The sequence below is a fragment of the Amyelois transitella genome, chromosome 31 (genome assembly GCF_032362555.1).
Source record: "Amyelois transitella isolate CPQ chromosome 31, ilAmyTran1.1, whole genome shotgun sequence".
Lineage (NCBI taxonomy): Eukaryota > Metazoa > Arthropoda > Insecta > Lepidoptera > Pyralidae > Amyelois > Amyelois transitella.
In genome coordinates, this window is record NC_083534.1 from 322,739 (window position 1) to 340,821 (window position 18,083).

Sequence of the window (18,083 nt, forward strand, 5' to 3'; positions counted from 1 at the left end):
ATAGAACCACTGTGTCTTTCTCATTGATGTCGTAAAAGACGACTTAGGTAAAAGCTAATTAACTTGATTCTTCTCGTAGCTTGATGCTAGCAACTTATCACTATTTAAATCCCAACTCCATCAGCCGTATGACTTCTCGGTCTTTTCCAAGAGTGTTGGCTCTGTCTACTCCGCAAGGGATTGAGACGTGAACCTAGATATTACAAGCTATTACGCGGGGTTTCACTCCCGTGGGGAATTTGTCTATTCTATAAATGTGCCAAATTTCGCGAGGATCAGTCATCATACAAATGCAGGTAATAAAACAAAAACATCATCAAAATACATTTAATCCCGTCAAGCCCACTCGCCGTCGCTGTCTTGATGTCTCTTCAGCGCGTGCCTCCTCAGATCGGCGCCCCGCCTCGTGGAGTAGCTGCACTTGGAGCAGCTGTGGACCTTCACCTTCCTGCAGACCCTCGCATGCTTCACAGCCCTGCTGGAGACATCACTCGTGAAACTGCAGTTCTTGCAACGGAACGTTCTGTCTTTGTGTGTTATTTTGGACACCTAACAGTAAATAGTAGTGTCGTGTGGAATCCATCACTTTAGTATAGAACCACTGTATCTTTCTCATGGATATTGTAAAAGACGACTAAGGGAAAATCTAATTAACTTGATTCTTCTTGTAGGTGATGGGGCTAGCAACCTATTAGGTTCTATTTTAATCCCAATTCCATCACTAAGCCGTAAGACTTCTCGGTCTTTTCCAAGAGTGTTGGCTGTGTCTACTCCGCAAGGGATTGAGACGTGAATCTACATATTACAAGCTATTACGCGGGGTTTCACTCCCGTGGGGAATTTGTCTATTCTATAAATGTGCCAAATTTCGCGAGGATCAGTCATCATACAAATGCAGGTAATAAAACTAAAACATCATCAAAATACATTTAATCTCCTCAAGCCCACTCGCCGTCACTGTCTTGATGTCTCTTCAGCGCGTGCCTCCTCAGATCGGCGCCCCGCCTCGTGGAGTAGCCGCACTTGGAGCAGCTGTGGACCTTCACCTTCCTGCAGACCCTCGCATGCTTCACAGCCCTGCTGGAGACATCACTCGTAAAACTACAATTCTTGCAACGGAACGTTTTATCTTTATGCGTCTTCAGATGGTATATCAAACTCATGTTATGCCTCGCCTTATAATCACACAAATGACACTTATGCCGTCTCTCATCTTTATGTTTCTTCTTATGCCTCGTGAACTGAGCTTCGCTGGCGGTCGTGAAGCCACATATCTGACAAATCTGCAGAGCTTTAGTCGTGTGAGTCTTCATATGACTCCTGTATTGTGACGGTGATAATGTGCAGAAAGCGCAGAAGTTGCAATAGTAATCGTGAGCGCCCCAGAATATTTTGGATATGTCCACATTCGAGTCGGATTTCACCAACCTGACCAGGGGCATGTCGTCTTCGTCGGTGTCGTCCGAGACTACTACAGTGTCGATGTGCGGTTCCTGGGGACAAAAATTAAACAATCAATTTATAGATATATATACATTGATTTATACAGGGTGACATTCAAAACAACTGCATCCTTTTAAACATAGACTATACCCATGCTTCTGAGCCGTTTGAGCCTATTTTTATTTAAATTAAACGTCATCATTTTCACATTTAAAAAACCCTCAAAAACTACGTACTACTAACATGTAAATAAATGTCTGAAAAATAAATTACTTTTCTAGTATCAAGATCAAGTAAAGTACAGAGTTGTCAAGATCGCTCAGCTGAATGAATTGTGTCGTTGACCTCTGAATCTTACGCGTCGCTTTTCCGCCGGCCGGGGTGATATGACGTATTTAGGATCGTGGATTTTGATACTTTTATTTTTTTCGTACTTTCTGAAATATGAACCGATAATTTTCTTTAAACGTTTTTAAATATCCTTTAGATGAGTACACTTAACAGTTAAATTTATGCAGTTGAATTAAAAGTCACCCTGTATAAGGCTTTTAAACTTGAGATTCTTATTTTAGGCGATGGGCGAGCAACCTGTCACTGTTTTGTGTAACATTAAGCCAAACAGCTGTACCTGGCCTGTCAGTCTCTTCAGGACTGTTGGCCCTGTCTACCCCGCAAGGGATATAGACGTGACTATATGTATGTAGAAAGAGCCAACAGTCTCCAAAAGACTAATAGGCCACGTTTAACTGTTTGGCTTAATGATAAAAAACATTATAACAATAAGGGTAGGACATTTCATTGATTCTCACGCGTGCAAATCACAGCGGGAAAGCTAGTCAGTCAAATTAACTCACTTCAATGATGACGTCGTCTTCGTCGCTCGAAGTCAGGAGACTGATCGGATCCCGGCTCTTAGGCTCACTGGAATTTAAAAGTATACATACATACATACATACATAGAATAGAAGAATAGAATAGATTTATTTTCAAAATTGGATACAAGGTATCACTTATTGACGTCACATAACTTAAATCTAATTATAGCTACTACCGCTTCCAAAGCGCATGTGTAGAAGAAGCGGCGTAACAAACTACATACATAAAATCACGCCTCTTTCCCGGTGGGGTAGGCAGAGACTACCTCTTTCCACTCGCCACGATCTCTGCATACTCTCTCTCTATTTAAAAGTATATTTTCATATATCTTACTAGCTGTGACCTCGACGTCGTCCGCGTGAAATAGTTATTTTGGGCATCATTGAAGCCCTCAAGCATGAATAATATTCCCCGTTTTTTTTTTTCACATTCTCCATTATTACTTCGCTCCGTATAGTTGCAGTGTGAAGTTATATAGCCTAAAGCCTTCCTTGATAAATGATCTATTCAACACAAACAATTTTCAATTCGAATCGATAGTTCCTGAGATTAGCACGTTCAAAAAACAAACAAATTCTTCAGCTTTATAATATTAGTATAGCTATATAAAATTCTCGTGTCACAATGTTCGTTCCCGTACTCCTCCGAAACGGCTTAACCGATTCTCATGAAATTCCGTGAGCATATTGACTAGGTCTAAGAATCGGCAAACATCTATTTTTCATACCCCTTAGCGATAAGGGTTGTCCACCCTTAACATTTTCTTTTTAACTAGAAATTACTTCAAAATTATTTATATGGCAAAATAACGTTTGCCGGGACAGCTAGTATACATATATATATTATTCTCACATATTACTTATGAAGTAATTTAACATGTACGAGTATTTGATCTATATTTACATTAGTTTGAATGCTAACTGATGCTCTTACGGTTTTCGCACAAACTTTCACCCCCCATTTTAGTATATTAGAGGTTGATTTTCGAAAAAAAAGTATCCTACTTTAGTACACGGGTTTTCAACTATATCAATACCAAATTTCATTCGAATAAGTCCAGCGGTTCAGCTGTAAAAGCGGAAAAGACAAACAGACGCATTTATAATATAAGCAAGGGATTTATGACTTACTCATCATCCGTATCATCACCTATCTCTATCTCCTCTATATCTTCGTCTCGCTCTGACAACATGAGCGTTGACGGATCAATGTTCACTTGTAGACTCTCCAGCACCATGAGGCAGTCCCCGCCCGTTCCCGGGTTAGGATCTGAAAGACAGACACACACATTTGACGTCAACCAATGTTGTTAAACCATACGTTTTGACAATTATTAAGCGATATGAAGTATGCTATTTTGAATTTTGAATTTGAATACATATTAGAATTACATTATCAATTTAAATTCCATACACTTTATTATATGTTCGGACGATCTCATTTCCACGAATGTTGTGAAAGGCGACTTAGGGGCAGGCTAATAAACTTGAGATAGCAACCTCTTTCTATCAGAAAGAATCTCAATTCCATCATTAAGGCATACAGCTTATTGTGGCTTTTCAGTCTTACCAAGACTGTTGGCTCTGTCTACCCCGCAAGGGATACACACGTGACTATAAGTATATATGGAAAGATGATTTTCGCCATGATTTTATGAACGTATGTAAATAATAATAATAAGAAGTAACCTTTATCAACTGGTATTTCGATAAAAACAGGTTTGCTCGACACGCCCAGCGGTAAATCATCATCGTCATCTATTGTTTGCACTTCATCATTTGGTTTCTCACTAGGTTTCTCATCAGTTTTCTCACTAGGTTTCTCAGCTGGTATCTCACTTGGTTTCTCAGTCGGTTCCTCAGCATCAGGTGATTTGTCGGATGGCTTATCAATTGGTTTCTCACAATTTTTATCTAATAGATACAGATTTTATTTATAAAAGTAATACAAGGTATACATTCAAGAAAAAAAAAATGTATTTTTTTCTTAGTGACAAATTCAAAAACTTCTGAACAGATTATGATGAAATTAGGCACAGAAATCAACATGATTTTCTTTCAAAATTTACGGGAACGAATTTACTTTATCCCTTCCAGTAGAAATTACCCACAATGTCAGAAAAACTGGATAGCAACGTTAAGCTTCACACTTCTTATTTGTAACGATTTCTTTAAATAAATATTATTTCTATATTTTTCAACGCTCAGCCTGAAGCGTTAAACAGATTTTGGTAAAATTTGGCATTTGAGTAGTCAAAAAGTCGTAGCCATAGATTTATAAAGAATAATTTATTGAGATTTAATTCACATGTGTGCAAGTCTCACCAGTCTCAACAGGTTTCTCTCCAGACTCATTAGGTTTCTCTACAGTTTCTCCGTGTTTCTCGCCATCTTCACTAGGTTTCTCGCTCGTTTGTTCCCGGTCTCGCCGGCTGGGCGGGTTCATGATGTGATAATTTGTCAGAATGTCCTCTATATCGTGATTAATGTCCGGCTCCATAGGATCTGGTGGTTTCCTGTTAAATGATCTAGGTTACAATAATGGTTATGAATGTGGATGAAGCAAAGGATATATGCAGAGATCGTGGCAAGTGGAAAGAGGTAGTCTCTGCCTACCCCTCCGGGAAAGAGCCGTGATTTTATGTATGTATGTATGTACAAAAATGGTGAATATAAAAAAGAATAGGACCACTCCCAACTCTTTCCCATGGATGTCGTAAAAGGCGACTTAGGGGTAGGCTTGTAAATTAAGGATTATTCTTTTAAGCGCCAGGCTAACAACCTGTCACTTTATATGAATCTCAATTCTATCAGTAAGCCGAAAAGCTGAACGTGGCCTATCAGTATTTTCAACACTGTTGGCTCTGTCTACCCCGCAATAGATATAGACGTGATTATTTGTATGTATGTGTGTATGTAAACTTACATTGCATCATAATCATCTATTATATCGGGAGTGACTTGCCTGCAAAAAAATAAAAAGTAAATCAGTTATTTGAATCTACATCTATTCTCGAAGGGGCGGAAATAGCCGTATTGGTTTTTGAATTTTGTTACTAAAGGCTCCGTGCCGTGTGGTTCCCGGCACCAATACCAAACAGAATAGGACCACACCACCTCTTTCCCATTGATTTGAAGTCGACTAAGGGATAGGGTTATAAACTTGGGACAATTAATTTTAGGCGATGGGCTGGCAATCTGCCACTATTTACGAGATCTCAATTCTGTCATTAAGCCAAGCAGCTGAGCGCGGCCTTTCGGTCTTTCAAGACTGGTGGCTCTATCTACCCCGCAAGGGATATGGACATGATTATATGAATGTATGGCTCTGTCTACTCAGAAAGGGTAATCTGTATGCTATATACTTACATAGAACTATAGTCTTCAATGATGTCTGGAGTTATTTGTCTGCGAAAAAAAAATATAATATTTTAAAATCATTGTTTTTAAAATACTTTTATATTTATCCGGCACGAAGGACCAATGTTAATAGAACTCAAAAAATGTACATGCACATTAAATGTGCATGTAGTTTTTTAAGTCGTTCTCTCTGCTCATATATCATGAAACTTTCTTGATATATGAGCAGAGAGAACGACTTGGAGGCGTCGTGAAGAAAACTGCAAAATAAACTATGTAAATTGCACTGTATTATCGCTTCACTTTTAAGTATATATAAGTATATCTTATTACATTACTAGCTGTCCCGGCAAACGTTGTTTTGCCATAGAAATAATATTGAAGTAATTTCTAGTTTAAAAAAAATGTTAAGGGTGGATAACCCTTATCACTAAGGCGTATGAAAAATAGACAGAGCCAACAGTCTTGAAAAGACTGATAGGCCACGTTCAGCTGTTTGGCTTTAAGATAGAATTGAGCTTCAAATAGTGACAGGTCGCTAGCACATCGCCTAAAAGAAGAACCCCGAGTTTATGAGCCTATCCCTTACTCGCCTTTTACGACATCCATGAGAAAAGGAGATGGAGTGGTCTAATTCTTTTTTTTTTAAATATTGGTGCCGGAAACCACACGGCACGTTTATTAATAATAAAATACTCACATTTCAATCGAATTCGGATCACAAACACTATTCTGACAATTTCTATCAACTTCTGCGTCTGTTTCAATCTCATCTCTGTTTTGACTCGTCATCTCTAAATTTCTTGTATCACCATCGACACTCCCTTCACTTATTTTCTCATCTTTGCAATCACTCTCGGTCGGTTTCTCGCCATTTCTCGTATGTTTCTCACTAACATTTCTTTGTTTCTCATGTTTTGTTTTTTTCTCACTTTTTGTTCCGTTCTCTTTTATACTATTGGATGTTTTTCTTCGTGTTTTTTTGCCCGTTTTTGTTGTTTCTTGTTTCTGTTTTGACTCATCGTCTGAAGACTGGGGTTTTTTCTGGAAATAAATGTTAATCCACACTTATAATAAAAAGAAAAAATATATATCTTTGTATATCAGTAACGAATAAACACAAAAACAACTAAAACCATTTTGATGATTGATGAAAACTTTTAATGAATAACGTAGGCTACTTTTATCTGGAAATTCCCACGAGTTTCATGGGATTCTGATGTCGAAAAAAAAACATATTTTAAAAGAAGATTCCCAAATTTATAAGCCATCATTTATAAATGTGAGGAAACCTGCACTTTCAGGCAACTGGATGTGTGACCATGATCGATCCAACACGGGCCATGGTCAAATGTTATTTATGCACACGCCATATATATCTTTTTTGTATTGGTGCCGGGAACCACACGAACACATCACACCATATAGAATAGAATAGAATAGATTTATTTTCAAAATTGGATACAAGGTATCACTTATTGACGTCACATAACTTAAATCTAATTAAAACATCTACCGCTTCCAAAGCGCACAAACAAACTACACTGCAGCATTTTCATCGGACGTCACAATAAGCTTATAATTTTGTGTACATAAATATGAATAGAGCTATATAGGTGGAATTATATAAGAACACCTCACACCTCCTCAATCATCATCGGCACCTTGTTCCTCTTCAACCTGGTCTTCCCGCGGACGGTCTCATAGTCTGTGGTGGCGAAGTGAGCGCTGCAGACGCTCGCGTCCAAACTCAACTTGTAGTCCGGCTTTATAACTTCCAGCCAGCGGCGCCGGAGTGTCGGCTTAGTTGGTAACCTGTTGAGGTGCGCACATTATTATATGTAACAAGCAGCAATTTCAATTTCTTAGCTTTTTATCATGTGATATTTTGATTTTTTTTTTAGAATAGGACCACTCCATCACTTTCCCATGGATGTCGTAAAAGGCGACTAAGGGATAGGCTTACAAACTTTTGGTTATTTTTAGGCGATGGGCTAGCAACCTGTCACTATTTGAATCTCAATTCTATCATTTAGCCAAATACGTGAACGTGGCCATTCAGTCTTTTCAAAACTGTTCGCTCTGTCTACCCCGTAAGGGATATAGACGTGACCATTATGTATGTATGTATGTACACATCACAATAACAATGTTATGCAACATTTGAGGTACAAGATGAAAAAAGTATTCTATAATGTACCCCTATAAGATGTGTGTCAAAGTTACAAATTTATTTTATTTGAATCTTTTTCACATTTCTCTTCCAATTTTTTTTTTAATTTATACTCAAGTCATCTGTTGCGACATCTCTACACCACATGTCACAACAGCCAATCAAACGACGCTATCGGCCAACAGCGAGGAGTCTAAATCGCGCAAGCAATGATTTCACGGATTTGAGCATATATTATACAACCTCTGATACAACATCGTCGGAGCCAGGCGTCACACCTAGCCTGGCGGAAGATCTTCCCTTTGTGGCGGTCGAGACCGAATCATCTCTCGTACTTCATACATACATACATAAAATCACGCCTCTTTCCCGGAGGGGTAGGCAGAGACTACTCGCACTTCATATTCATTCCTATTGCTTACATACATACACATTATATCGGGCGTCGGTGGCCGAATCGGTAAGGTGCCAGTAAAAATGCGTTTGGCGCAAAAAGGCACAGGTTCGAATCCCACCCCGTCCGTGTTACCAATGACTATTTTCGAAGTTATGTACATTAGTTTGAATACTAACCAGATGCTCTTACGGTGAGGGAAAACATCGTGAGCAAACCTGCACATTCAAACAACTGAACGTGTAACCATGATCAATCCAATACATACATATATATGGTCACGTCCATATCCCATGCGGGGTAAACAGAGCCAACAGTCTCTAAGACTAAATGGCCACGTTCAGCTATTTGGCTTAATGATAGAATTGAGATTCAAATAGTGACAGGTTGCTAGCCCATCGCCTAAAATAAAAATCCCAAGTTTATAAGCCTATCCCTTAGTCGCCTTTTACGACATCCATGGGAAAGAGATGGAGTGGTCCTGTTGTTTTTCGCACTGGTGCCGGGAACCACACGGCACTGCCATCAATCCAATACAGGTTAAATTCCTCTGCAAAGGTTGCGGAGGTCAGACAGGAGCCGCTTCGTGTAAAAACTTGACTCACCCATTCCAGGATACACGGTCAAAGGCACACTCCGGGCTCCTCTCCAGAGTGGTTAGAATGCAACCGGGACTTAAGCCAGGAGGAAGATAAAAATTATATGTAGGTATTATAGAACAATCCTACTACTATTATAAAGGCGAAAGTTTGTATGGATGTTTGTTACTCTTTCACGCAAAAACTACTGAACCGATTACCATGAAATTTGGTATGTAGGTAGCTGAAGACCCAGAATAACACATAGGCTACTTTTTATCCCAGAGTTCCCGCGGGATTGATAGGGTTTCCATGCGGACGAAGTCGCGGGCGGCCTCTATGATATAATATCATATGCTTACTTGAAATAGTATAAATCTTCACTTGGCACCATGGTACAACCGGTCATACAGCACACACTTTCCATGATTCTTATTCGTAAACTGAAAACAATATTAGAAATAGATATATACTAATATTATAAAGCTGAAGAGTTTGTTTGTTCAATCTCAGAAACTACTGGTTCGAATTGAAAAATTCTTTTTGCATTGTCTGAGGAAGATTTATATGCATAAACACTATCCATGCAAAACCAAATTATATTATACTAGCTGTGCCCGCGACTTCGCCCGCGCGTAACAGTTATTTTAGGCATCATTGAAGCCCTCAAGGATAAATAATTTTCCCCGTTTTTTTTCACATATTCCAATATTTCTTTGCTCCTTATAGTTGCAGCATCATGTTATATAGCCTAAAGCCATCCTCAATAAATGGTCTATACAACACAAAAAAAATAATTAATTCTAATCCTACTGATTAGAATGATTTTTTTTTCCTGAGATTGGCACATTCAAACAAACAAACTCTTCAGCTTTATAATATTAGTATAGATTTTACAACAAATGTTTTTTTTTTGTGTGGTACCCCACTTTATAATAGTACGACTCTATATCTTTCCTATGGATGTTGTAAGGTGACTAAGATGATGTTGGGCTCGCAACCTGACACTATTTGTATCCCAATTCCATCATACAGCTGAGTGTAGCCTTTCAGACTTTTCGAGACTGTTGCCTTGTCTACACCGCAAGGGATATAGATTGATGTTTTTTTTTTTAATTAACAAACAATAAATGGCAATCATGCATATTGTGAAATTCTTCTCTTAGGTGATAGGCTAGAAACCTATGTGACCAATGGAACCCGAATTGGATTGGTCATGGTTACACATCCAGTTACCTGAATGTGCAGGTATCCTCACAATGTTTTCCCTCACATTAACTTAAATTTCTTAACCATTCAATTCATTTTCATTACTTAAAGTATTCAATTAATTTAAAATTAAATCATTAATTAATACAACAAGAAAAAAAAAGCTTAAATGGCGCAGTCCCCCAGTGTGAACAATGCCCAAACTCGTTGGCGTCGGTATTCTGTAATTTAGTCTCGCAACGATATCGCTAAATTGTGTCGACCTTATTGCACTACTAAATAAAGTTCAAAATACAATAGTAACCAAGCGAATCTCGCCTTTATCGCGCGCAGCGATTTACAGAATAACACCGTGACCATAATTAGTATTCAATAATTATAACTGACATGATTATGCAGCAAAACGCGAAAATAAGCAAGGAATACGATATTCAAAGTTTTCAAAACATATCACCCGCCAAAATACTAAAAGGAAGGTTAGAAATAAAGCGAAAGAATTAAATGCTTACTTGCTTGTTTTACACTTAACAACTGATCAAAACTTATTGAAATCTACTTATATATACACTTCATGATTTCTTAAACACAAATTATAGAGAATTATACGGTAAATATTGTATTTTTGATGAAAATAACGCCTGGAAAAATATTTACTTCATCACAGTTTTTTTTTTCCAGCTTGACATCTAAGTGATGTGACTTATTTGTATTGTATATTTGTTGTTATCCAACATAATCCATCGATTAGTTCTAAAAGAAACAAATCAGTACAATACTTTATAGCCTTTCAATTCTTTCAATTTCAATAGCTATATAACATCACGCTGCAACTATAAGGAGCGAAGCAATAATTTAAAAAAATCGGGGAAAATTATTCATCTTTGAAGGCGGATGAAGTCGTGGGCACACCTAGTTCTACAATAAGCAAGGTCGTCGATAAAAGGTATTCTATATACTGTATATGCAAATTTTTATTCTTATTATTATTTCCTATGGTGTAATGGTGGTGGTGTTACATATGTGACGGCCACTGCGGCGCAGCGGTAGTACGCTTGTTTGTGATATTGGAGGTCCCGGGTTCAAATCCCGGCCAGGGCATGATGCGAAAAGAACTTTTTCTAATTGGCCTGGGTCTTGGATGTTTATCTATATAAGTAGGTATTTATTATAAAATATAGTATCGTTGAGATAGTATTTCGTAACACAAGTCTCAAACTTACTTCGAGGCTAACTCAATCAGTGTAAATTTGTCCCGTATATATTTATCATACACACATCCTTGCACAGCGATATTTTTGGTGAAAAAGCTATACATCTTTTATCATCCTCGGTGTTATACTACATCAATAATTAAGTCATCTACTCTACATGCATTCAGTCAACAATCAACTAATTTATTGGACATCTCTAAAACTGACATATTGTTAATGTTTTGTTTGTTGATTTATTTATTATCTGTCTTTTTCGGTGATTTTGATGATTTTTGGGGTTTAAAAATATTTAAGATTGTTATTGTGATTAAATTATTAAATAGGCATAATAATTATATTAAGCGCTTCATAAGTCCAAAACAAGAAAGGTAAGTTATTCTCAAAGTAAATATTTAAGATTTCCGGAAAAAAATACTTGTAGGTATGTACCTACTTTAACTTAAATTCGAAGATTAATCTAATCAGGAGGAAACGTGCGTATTAAAACAACTGAGTTTTAACATATAAATCGAAACAATTTAAATTTCTTTGGTGTATAACCATGACAAGGGTTAAATTCTCCTACAAAGTTGCTGAGGTCATTTTAAGGATTTTTTTTTGCGTAGAAGCCCAGTACTGTGGTCATAAGCGCACTCTAGGCAACTGTCCAGAAAGGTGAGGATGCAGATAACTAACACCTGGTGAATCTAAAAGGTATGTTGATGTCATGTATGTATGCACTTTCATTGCATCGTAGACATGAATTTTTCATGAGCTCTATATTAGTAGTGACAAGAAAAACCCGTGCTAGCTATTGCTCTTCTATCTCAATTTAAAAACTTGAGATTCTTCTTTTAGGCAATGGCATAGTTATTTCTTCCGCTTCATCCATGTTATTCATGCAAACCTATAGGTTTACGGTACAAAACCTGTAGCCATGTGTCTATAATAAGTAGTTAATTTTTTTTTGTCACTCATTTGTGCTATTCTTGCAGAGTTATTTTTTATGCTATGTTAAGCTATTGATCAAGGGATTCAAGTTTAATTTATCCATTTAATTAAATATTTTAATTATTTCTCAGATGGATGTTGTAACAATAAAAACGGAAGTATCCAATAACTTCAAAACCGAAGAAACAGATAAACAAACAGATATTGAACCAAGTAATTTGAGTGCGGAACAAAGTTTTGATGGCATAAAAACTGAAATAGATGATGTGCGTCCGGTATCACTTACATACATACATATTTCCACATCTATAACCCTTACAGGGTAGACAGAGCCAATAGTGTTAAAAAGACTGAAAAGCCACAGGCTGTATGGCTTTATGATGGAATTGAGATTCAAATAATGACACGATACTAGCACCATCACCTACAAGAAGAATACCAAGTTTATTATTAGTATCACATACATTTTGTGTTTAACTAGTCTCTGGAAATTTTTTTTATCGTTTTGGCGTAATGCCCTTTTTTACAGGTCTACACCCGGCAGAGTGTGCCTACTCACTAAAACCCTTCTGGTGCCCTTCTTGCTATTTTGAGGGCATCATGTTATTGCATCAAAAAACTTTTCTCCGTCACCTCATTCAAAGTCATCAACCCAGCAAGAGATTAGGAGCATCCTTGGGCTTGCCACTTGTCTGTTTCTTTATACTATACATTAATTGATGCAAACTTTGGTTTGTTGTTTACGTCTTAGTTGGTTGTGACGTCACAGTGGCCCCACGTTGGGCGCCAGTGTGAATGGGTTAAACGTCTGAGGTCAGAGAGATGAGAGATAATTTAAAGATCCATAGAATTATTACAACCTTTATTAGCGGACTAGTTCAACAATATTTAAGAGGGCGTGGGGTTAGCTATAAACACGAGATCCAGCAAGTAGCCGCCAGCTACTTAGTGTGCTCTGAAGTCCATAGGCGAAGGCCCGGGGGGCGCGCTCAGGTTTTTATGGGGCTCCCGGGTTGTGAAGAGGGGCGCAGGGGGACCACAGCGGCGCGACATCACGTTTAAAACTTATTTATTTATGTACACAAAATTATATACAGAAGCATTTATTACAGTAATTCTAGTACAAAGGTGCTACTTATTTCAAAAGAAATCTCTTCCAGTAGACCCATGAGAGGAGAGATTAATTTTGGAGCAGTATAGTTAGGAGATACTTAGTTATGGTTAGGAGACTTTCTACCAAACCTGCCAACAGGTTCTCATCAATTCAATCTAGTCTAGACTTTGTTTTGGCCGGTGTAATTATAGCATAAAATTTTTCAATATTTCTCAGATGGACGCTGTTACAATAAAAACTGAAGAAACATCAGAAGTAGGGACCAGAGATAAAATTAATATTAAACAAAGTAATTTGTCCGCTGAACAAAGTGTTGATATCGCAATAACTGGAGATATGGTATCTAATAATACAATAACAGAACTGACAGATGTACAAACTGATATAGAACCAGGTAATTTGAATGTGGTACACAGTATTGCTAATACAGAAAATGAAGATGTTGGATCTAAAAACACTATCCCAGAGGTGACAGATGTACAAATGGATATAGAACCAGGTAATTTGAATGTAGAACACAGTATTGATAATACAAAAAATGAAGATGTGGCATCTAAAAACACTATCACGGAGGTGACAGATATAGAACCAGGTAATTTGAATGTGGAACACAGTATTGCTAATACAAAAAACGAAGATGTGGTATCTAAAAACACTATCACAGAGGTAAAAGATGTACAAAGTGATATGGAACCAAGTAATTTAAATGTAGAACACAGTATTGAAAATACAAAAAATGCAGATGTGGCATCTAAAAACACTATCACGGAGGTGACACATGTACAAACTGATATGGAACCAAGTAATTTGATTTTGGAACATAGTATCGATGATGTGGTCACTGCAGAGACTACTACGAATGAAGTTATTGACGTGCCTGATGATACGGTGGATAAAGCAGAAATTTTTGCAGATTGCCACAGGATAACTAGGAAGAAGTGAGTAAATACGTGATTTCCTATACTATTAAACAAGCAATATTTGTATTATATTGCATACTATTTATTTAGAGTTGAACATATTCTTAAACAGTGTCTTAAATTGTTGTCAAATTAAAAAATAAGAGATGTTCAACTTACATACGACTAAACTAGTTATATGAATAACAACATTTAAGACACTGCTTAAGTCTTATCAAAGTTTTAGTTAAGTCGTGCTTAAGAGACTAATTAGGATTTTTTTATGAATAAGACTGATATGTTTAACTAAGAACAACTGGTTTTATGAATAAAAAAATTTAAGACACTGCTTAAGTCTTAATCAACATATTAGTTAATAAGTTCCTAAGAGACTAATTAGGATTTTTTTATGAATAATTTTAATAGTTTATTTTTAAATTACAGAATAAAAAAGGAGTTTAAATGCAATGAGTGTTTCAAACAATTCTCTTCAGAAGCGAGTTTCGACGAGCACTCGGCCACCCACCATAATAAATATGTTACAAAAGAAACTTACAAATGCTCCACTTGCCACAAGCCGTTTGGTTCAAAAACAGGCCTTCTCAATCATATGAGAATCCATGTTGACAACAAAACAAGAATGTTCCGTTGCGCTGTCTGCGATGAAACATTTAAAAATAACAACGATTTGAAGAAACATAAAGAGATCCACGACGGAAATGTGTATGCTTGTAATTTAGCAAAAAAATGTAGCGGATTAACCTTCAATAACTATATTGACTATTGGTACCACGAATTGGGCCATACAAACTCGGTCAAACCCAAATGTGTTGAGTGTGATACGTATATTAATGCCGGTTACATGAAAACTCATATATTAACACATTTCGATAGTAAGCAGTCATGTAACATATGTGGAATGGTGTTCAACAGTGCCAACCGTTTGAGTTGCCATTTAAAAAGGCACAATAATAGTGTTGAGTGCGTGGAATGTGGTAAAGTGTTGATGGGCGCGTCCAGTTATGAGCTTCATATGATGACACACACGGGTGTGAGGAAGTATCAGTGTTTGTATTGCGGTAAAGGCTTCGTAACCAGTGGTCAAAGGAAGAATCACACTTTGATTCATACGAGTAAGTGCGGATTTTTTTTTATATGTATACAAACATACCACATACAGGCCACATTCAGCTGTTTGGCTCTATGATAGAATTGAGATTCAAATGGTGACAGGTTGCCAGTCCGTCGCCTAAAAGAAGTATACTAAGTTTATAAGCCTATACCTTAGTCGCCTTTTACGACATCACAGGAAAGAGATTTTTTTCTAATATAATGTTGTGTGTGTGTTTTTTTCTGTTTTTCCTTTTCTTAATGTGCAATAAAGAGTATCTTTCGAGATTAGCGCATACGTACATACCTACAGACAGAGAAAATATGGATACTTTTTAAAAAACGTAGTTATGATAATATCTGATTATTTCACAGACGAGAAGCCCTACGAATGCAATATTTGCGGCCATCGGTCCAGGCAGAAGGGCGACGCCCGACTGCACATGTCCACTCACACCAACGATAAAAAATACGAATGCGATTATTGTAATAAAAAATTCTTTTACAAATACAGCGTACTTTCACACATCAGGACTCATACCCAGAGCAGAGTGTTCAAATGTCCCGAGTGCGACTTCACGACCGCCACGAAAGTGGGTTTGAGGAGCCACGTGACCTATAAACATTTGGACGCAAAACCGTTCCATTGTAGTTTATGCAAAATGTCGTTTAAGGTTAGAAATCATTTGACAAGACACAACGCTAGTAAGATGCATAGGAATAATGCGTACGGTTTTCAGAAATGTAAGGATGAGTTGGTTGATTGAAAACATGTATATATTTATGTTTATATACCTTGCGCGGTAGACGGAGCCAACAGTCTCGAAAAGTTTGATAGGCCACGTTCAGCTGGTTGGCTTAATGATAGAATTGAGATTTAAATAGTCACGGTTTGCTGCGAAGAAAACTCAATAAAATAACGACCATTTTACGAGAACATGAAACTTTAAATCGAAAAGCAACATGTCTCCTGCCATCTCGCTTAGATAGTACAATAGCGGAAAGTTCTTCGCGGGTTCAAAATGATAGACTCAACCGCTTACATATTTTTCGCGCCATAAAAAAAAAAGACTACAGGTACATCGGTGTACGCTATCAAAGTAATATCTGTGCCTTATTATAACTGACGTGAATAATACATTATCAATAAACTTACTATTAAACAAGCAAGTGTAATGATTTTATTATTATAAAGATGAATTTAAAAATAGATTATTTGTTTAAAAATATGGCTGTTTATATGTTTTAGAAATAAAAACATGATTATTTGAAACAAATTAGTTTTATTTCCATCTTATATTCATTATGTGCTGACCTTTTTTTATTAGAAAAAAAAATTCAAGATTAAGATTAAAAATGTGGTTGTTGTGCCTCACTCGACATAGATAGGTATAGTGTGTCGCGGACTTTTTTGTAGATATTTATAAGATCTATAATAAATTAAAACATTTTATGGTTCTATCTTTTGTAGTTTAGGCAGCGTACGCAAAATAAGTAACTTTTTGGTTTATTTTTTTTTAGTTTGTGTCCGAAAAATTCAAATATATTACGCAACCCTATTTTTTTTCAAAATAAAATATAGTCTTTGTTACTCATGGATAATGTAGATTTCGAACGGTGAAAGATTTTTTGAAATCGGTCCAGTAGTTTTTGAGCCTATTCATTACAACCAAACAAACAAAGTTTTCCTCTTTATAATATTAGTGTAGACAAGCTAAACCAACCAAAGCCAATTGATTTCGACGCTTTAGAGCGTTTGTCGTTAAATCGAGACGTTACATGGAGTTTACACTGTAATTAAAGCCTTCGTTCAGCTGTATGGCTTATACATTATCCGTTTCTCTTCCCATGCAGATTGTAAAAGTCAATCAAGGGAATGGTTTGTAAACTTGATATTCTTATTGTAGTCGATGGGCTAGCAACCTGTCACTATTTGAATCTAAATGAAAAAACACGTTTACTGTATGGGCATCCCATTAGTTTTTTAATTTTTAGTATTTGTCGTTATAGCGGTAACGAAAATATATAATTTGTGAAAATTCCGTATATCATAATAGCTACCTACAAAAGCTACCACGGTTTCTGAAATATAGCCTGGTAACAGACAGACGGAAGCTTAGTAATAGGTTTCCTTTTAACCTTTTAGGTGCGGTATAGGTCGCGCGGTGGTTAAAGAACGCTCGGCAAAAATAGTGGGGGCAATCGGCGCATGTGTACATTCGCGCTCAAAAATGCTAAGGGAAATGTTTTTTTTTTATTTATTTAATACTAGCTGTTGTCCCGCAATTTCGCCCGCGTGATTTTCCAAAAAAAAAGTAGCCTATGTTTTAACTCAGTTATTTAACTATATCCATATCTTATAATATTAGTATGGATTTTGTGCCTTATAAATACTTATAATCCCTACTTATTTTTTAAATGCGAAAGTGTGTATCCCTACTTATATTATAAATGCAAAAGTGTGTATGTGTAAATTTTATTTTTTGGCATTTGTTCCCATTACGACTTACTATTAATACGATAAAACAATCTGTACGCAACAGTACCCAAGAGACACGGGACGCGCGAACTCAACGCGGGAAGTAAAGAGTGACTAATCCACCAATACGTGTCGCCGTCGGCGCACACCCGCCCCCCCTCTCTCCTCGTCGCACCTAATAGACCTAAAATTTGATCACTGCGCATGCCCCTTCTACTTTTGCCGAGCGTTCTTAAACCACCGCGCGACCTATACCCTGAATACTACAGACGATGGCTGTTTACGCCCTGGATCCCTTGGCATAACCC

The 18,083-nt window shown here is 37.0% G+C and overlaps 2 protein-coding genes across 6 annotated transcripts; one reads left to right on the forward strand and one right to left on the reverse strand.

The window, feature by feature from the left end:
- Positions 1-915: 915 nt before the first annotated feature.
- On the reverse strand, positions 916-10,717 carry LOC106129205 (cell surface glycoprotein 1). 2 transcript variants are annotated; one of them, XM_013327698.2, is made up of 12 exons: positions 10,542-10,717; positions 9,186-9,266; positions 7,322-7,493; positions 6,379-6,722; positions 5,688-5,726; positions 5,245-5,283; positions 4,644-4,834; positions 4,008-4,232; positions 3,450-3,588; positions 2,298-2,364; positions 1,429-1,493; positions 916-1,077 (listed from the first exon to the last, which is right to left on the reverse strand). In XM_013327698.2, the coding sequence occupies exons 2-12, from the start codon at positions 9,248-9,250 to the stop codon at positions 939-941; spliced, it is 1,485 nt and encodes a 494-aa protein (XP_013183152.2). In that variant the 5' UTR covers positions 9,251-9,266; positions 10,542-10,717; the 3' UTR covers positions 916-938. The 2 variants fall into 2 exon arrangements, with proteins under 2 accessions (XP_013183152.2, XP_013183151.2); XM_013327697.2 differs by having other exon boundaries at positions 916-1,493.
- Positions 10,718-11,461: 744 nt separating this feature from the next.
- LOC106129221 (gastrula zinc finger protein XlCGF26.1) lies at positions 11,462-16,539 on the forward strand. Of its 4 annotated transcripts, XM_060953308.1 has the most exons (6): positions 11,462-11,611; positions 11,849-11,936; positions 12,305-12,439; positions 13,504-14,225; positions 14,631-15,319; positions 15,672-16,539. In XM_060953308.1, exons 3-6 carry the CDS (start codon positions 12,305-12,307, stop codon positions 16,061-16,063), a joined length of 1,938 nt encoding a protein of 645 aa, XP_060809291.1. In that variant the 5' UTR covers positions 11,462-11,611; positions 11,849-11,936; the 3' UTR covers positions 16,064-16,539. The 4 variants fall into 4 exon arrangements, with proteins under 4 accessions (XP_060809291.1, XP_060809293.1, XP_060809290.1 ...); XM_060953310.1 differs by lacking the exon at positions 12,305-12,439; XM_060953307.1 differs by lacking the exon at positions 11,849-11,936.
- Positions 16,540-18,083: the final 1,544 nt, after the last annotated feature.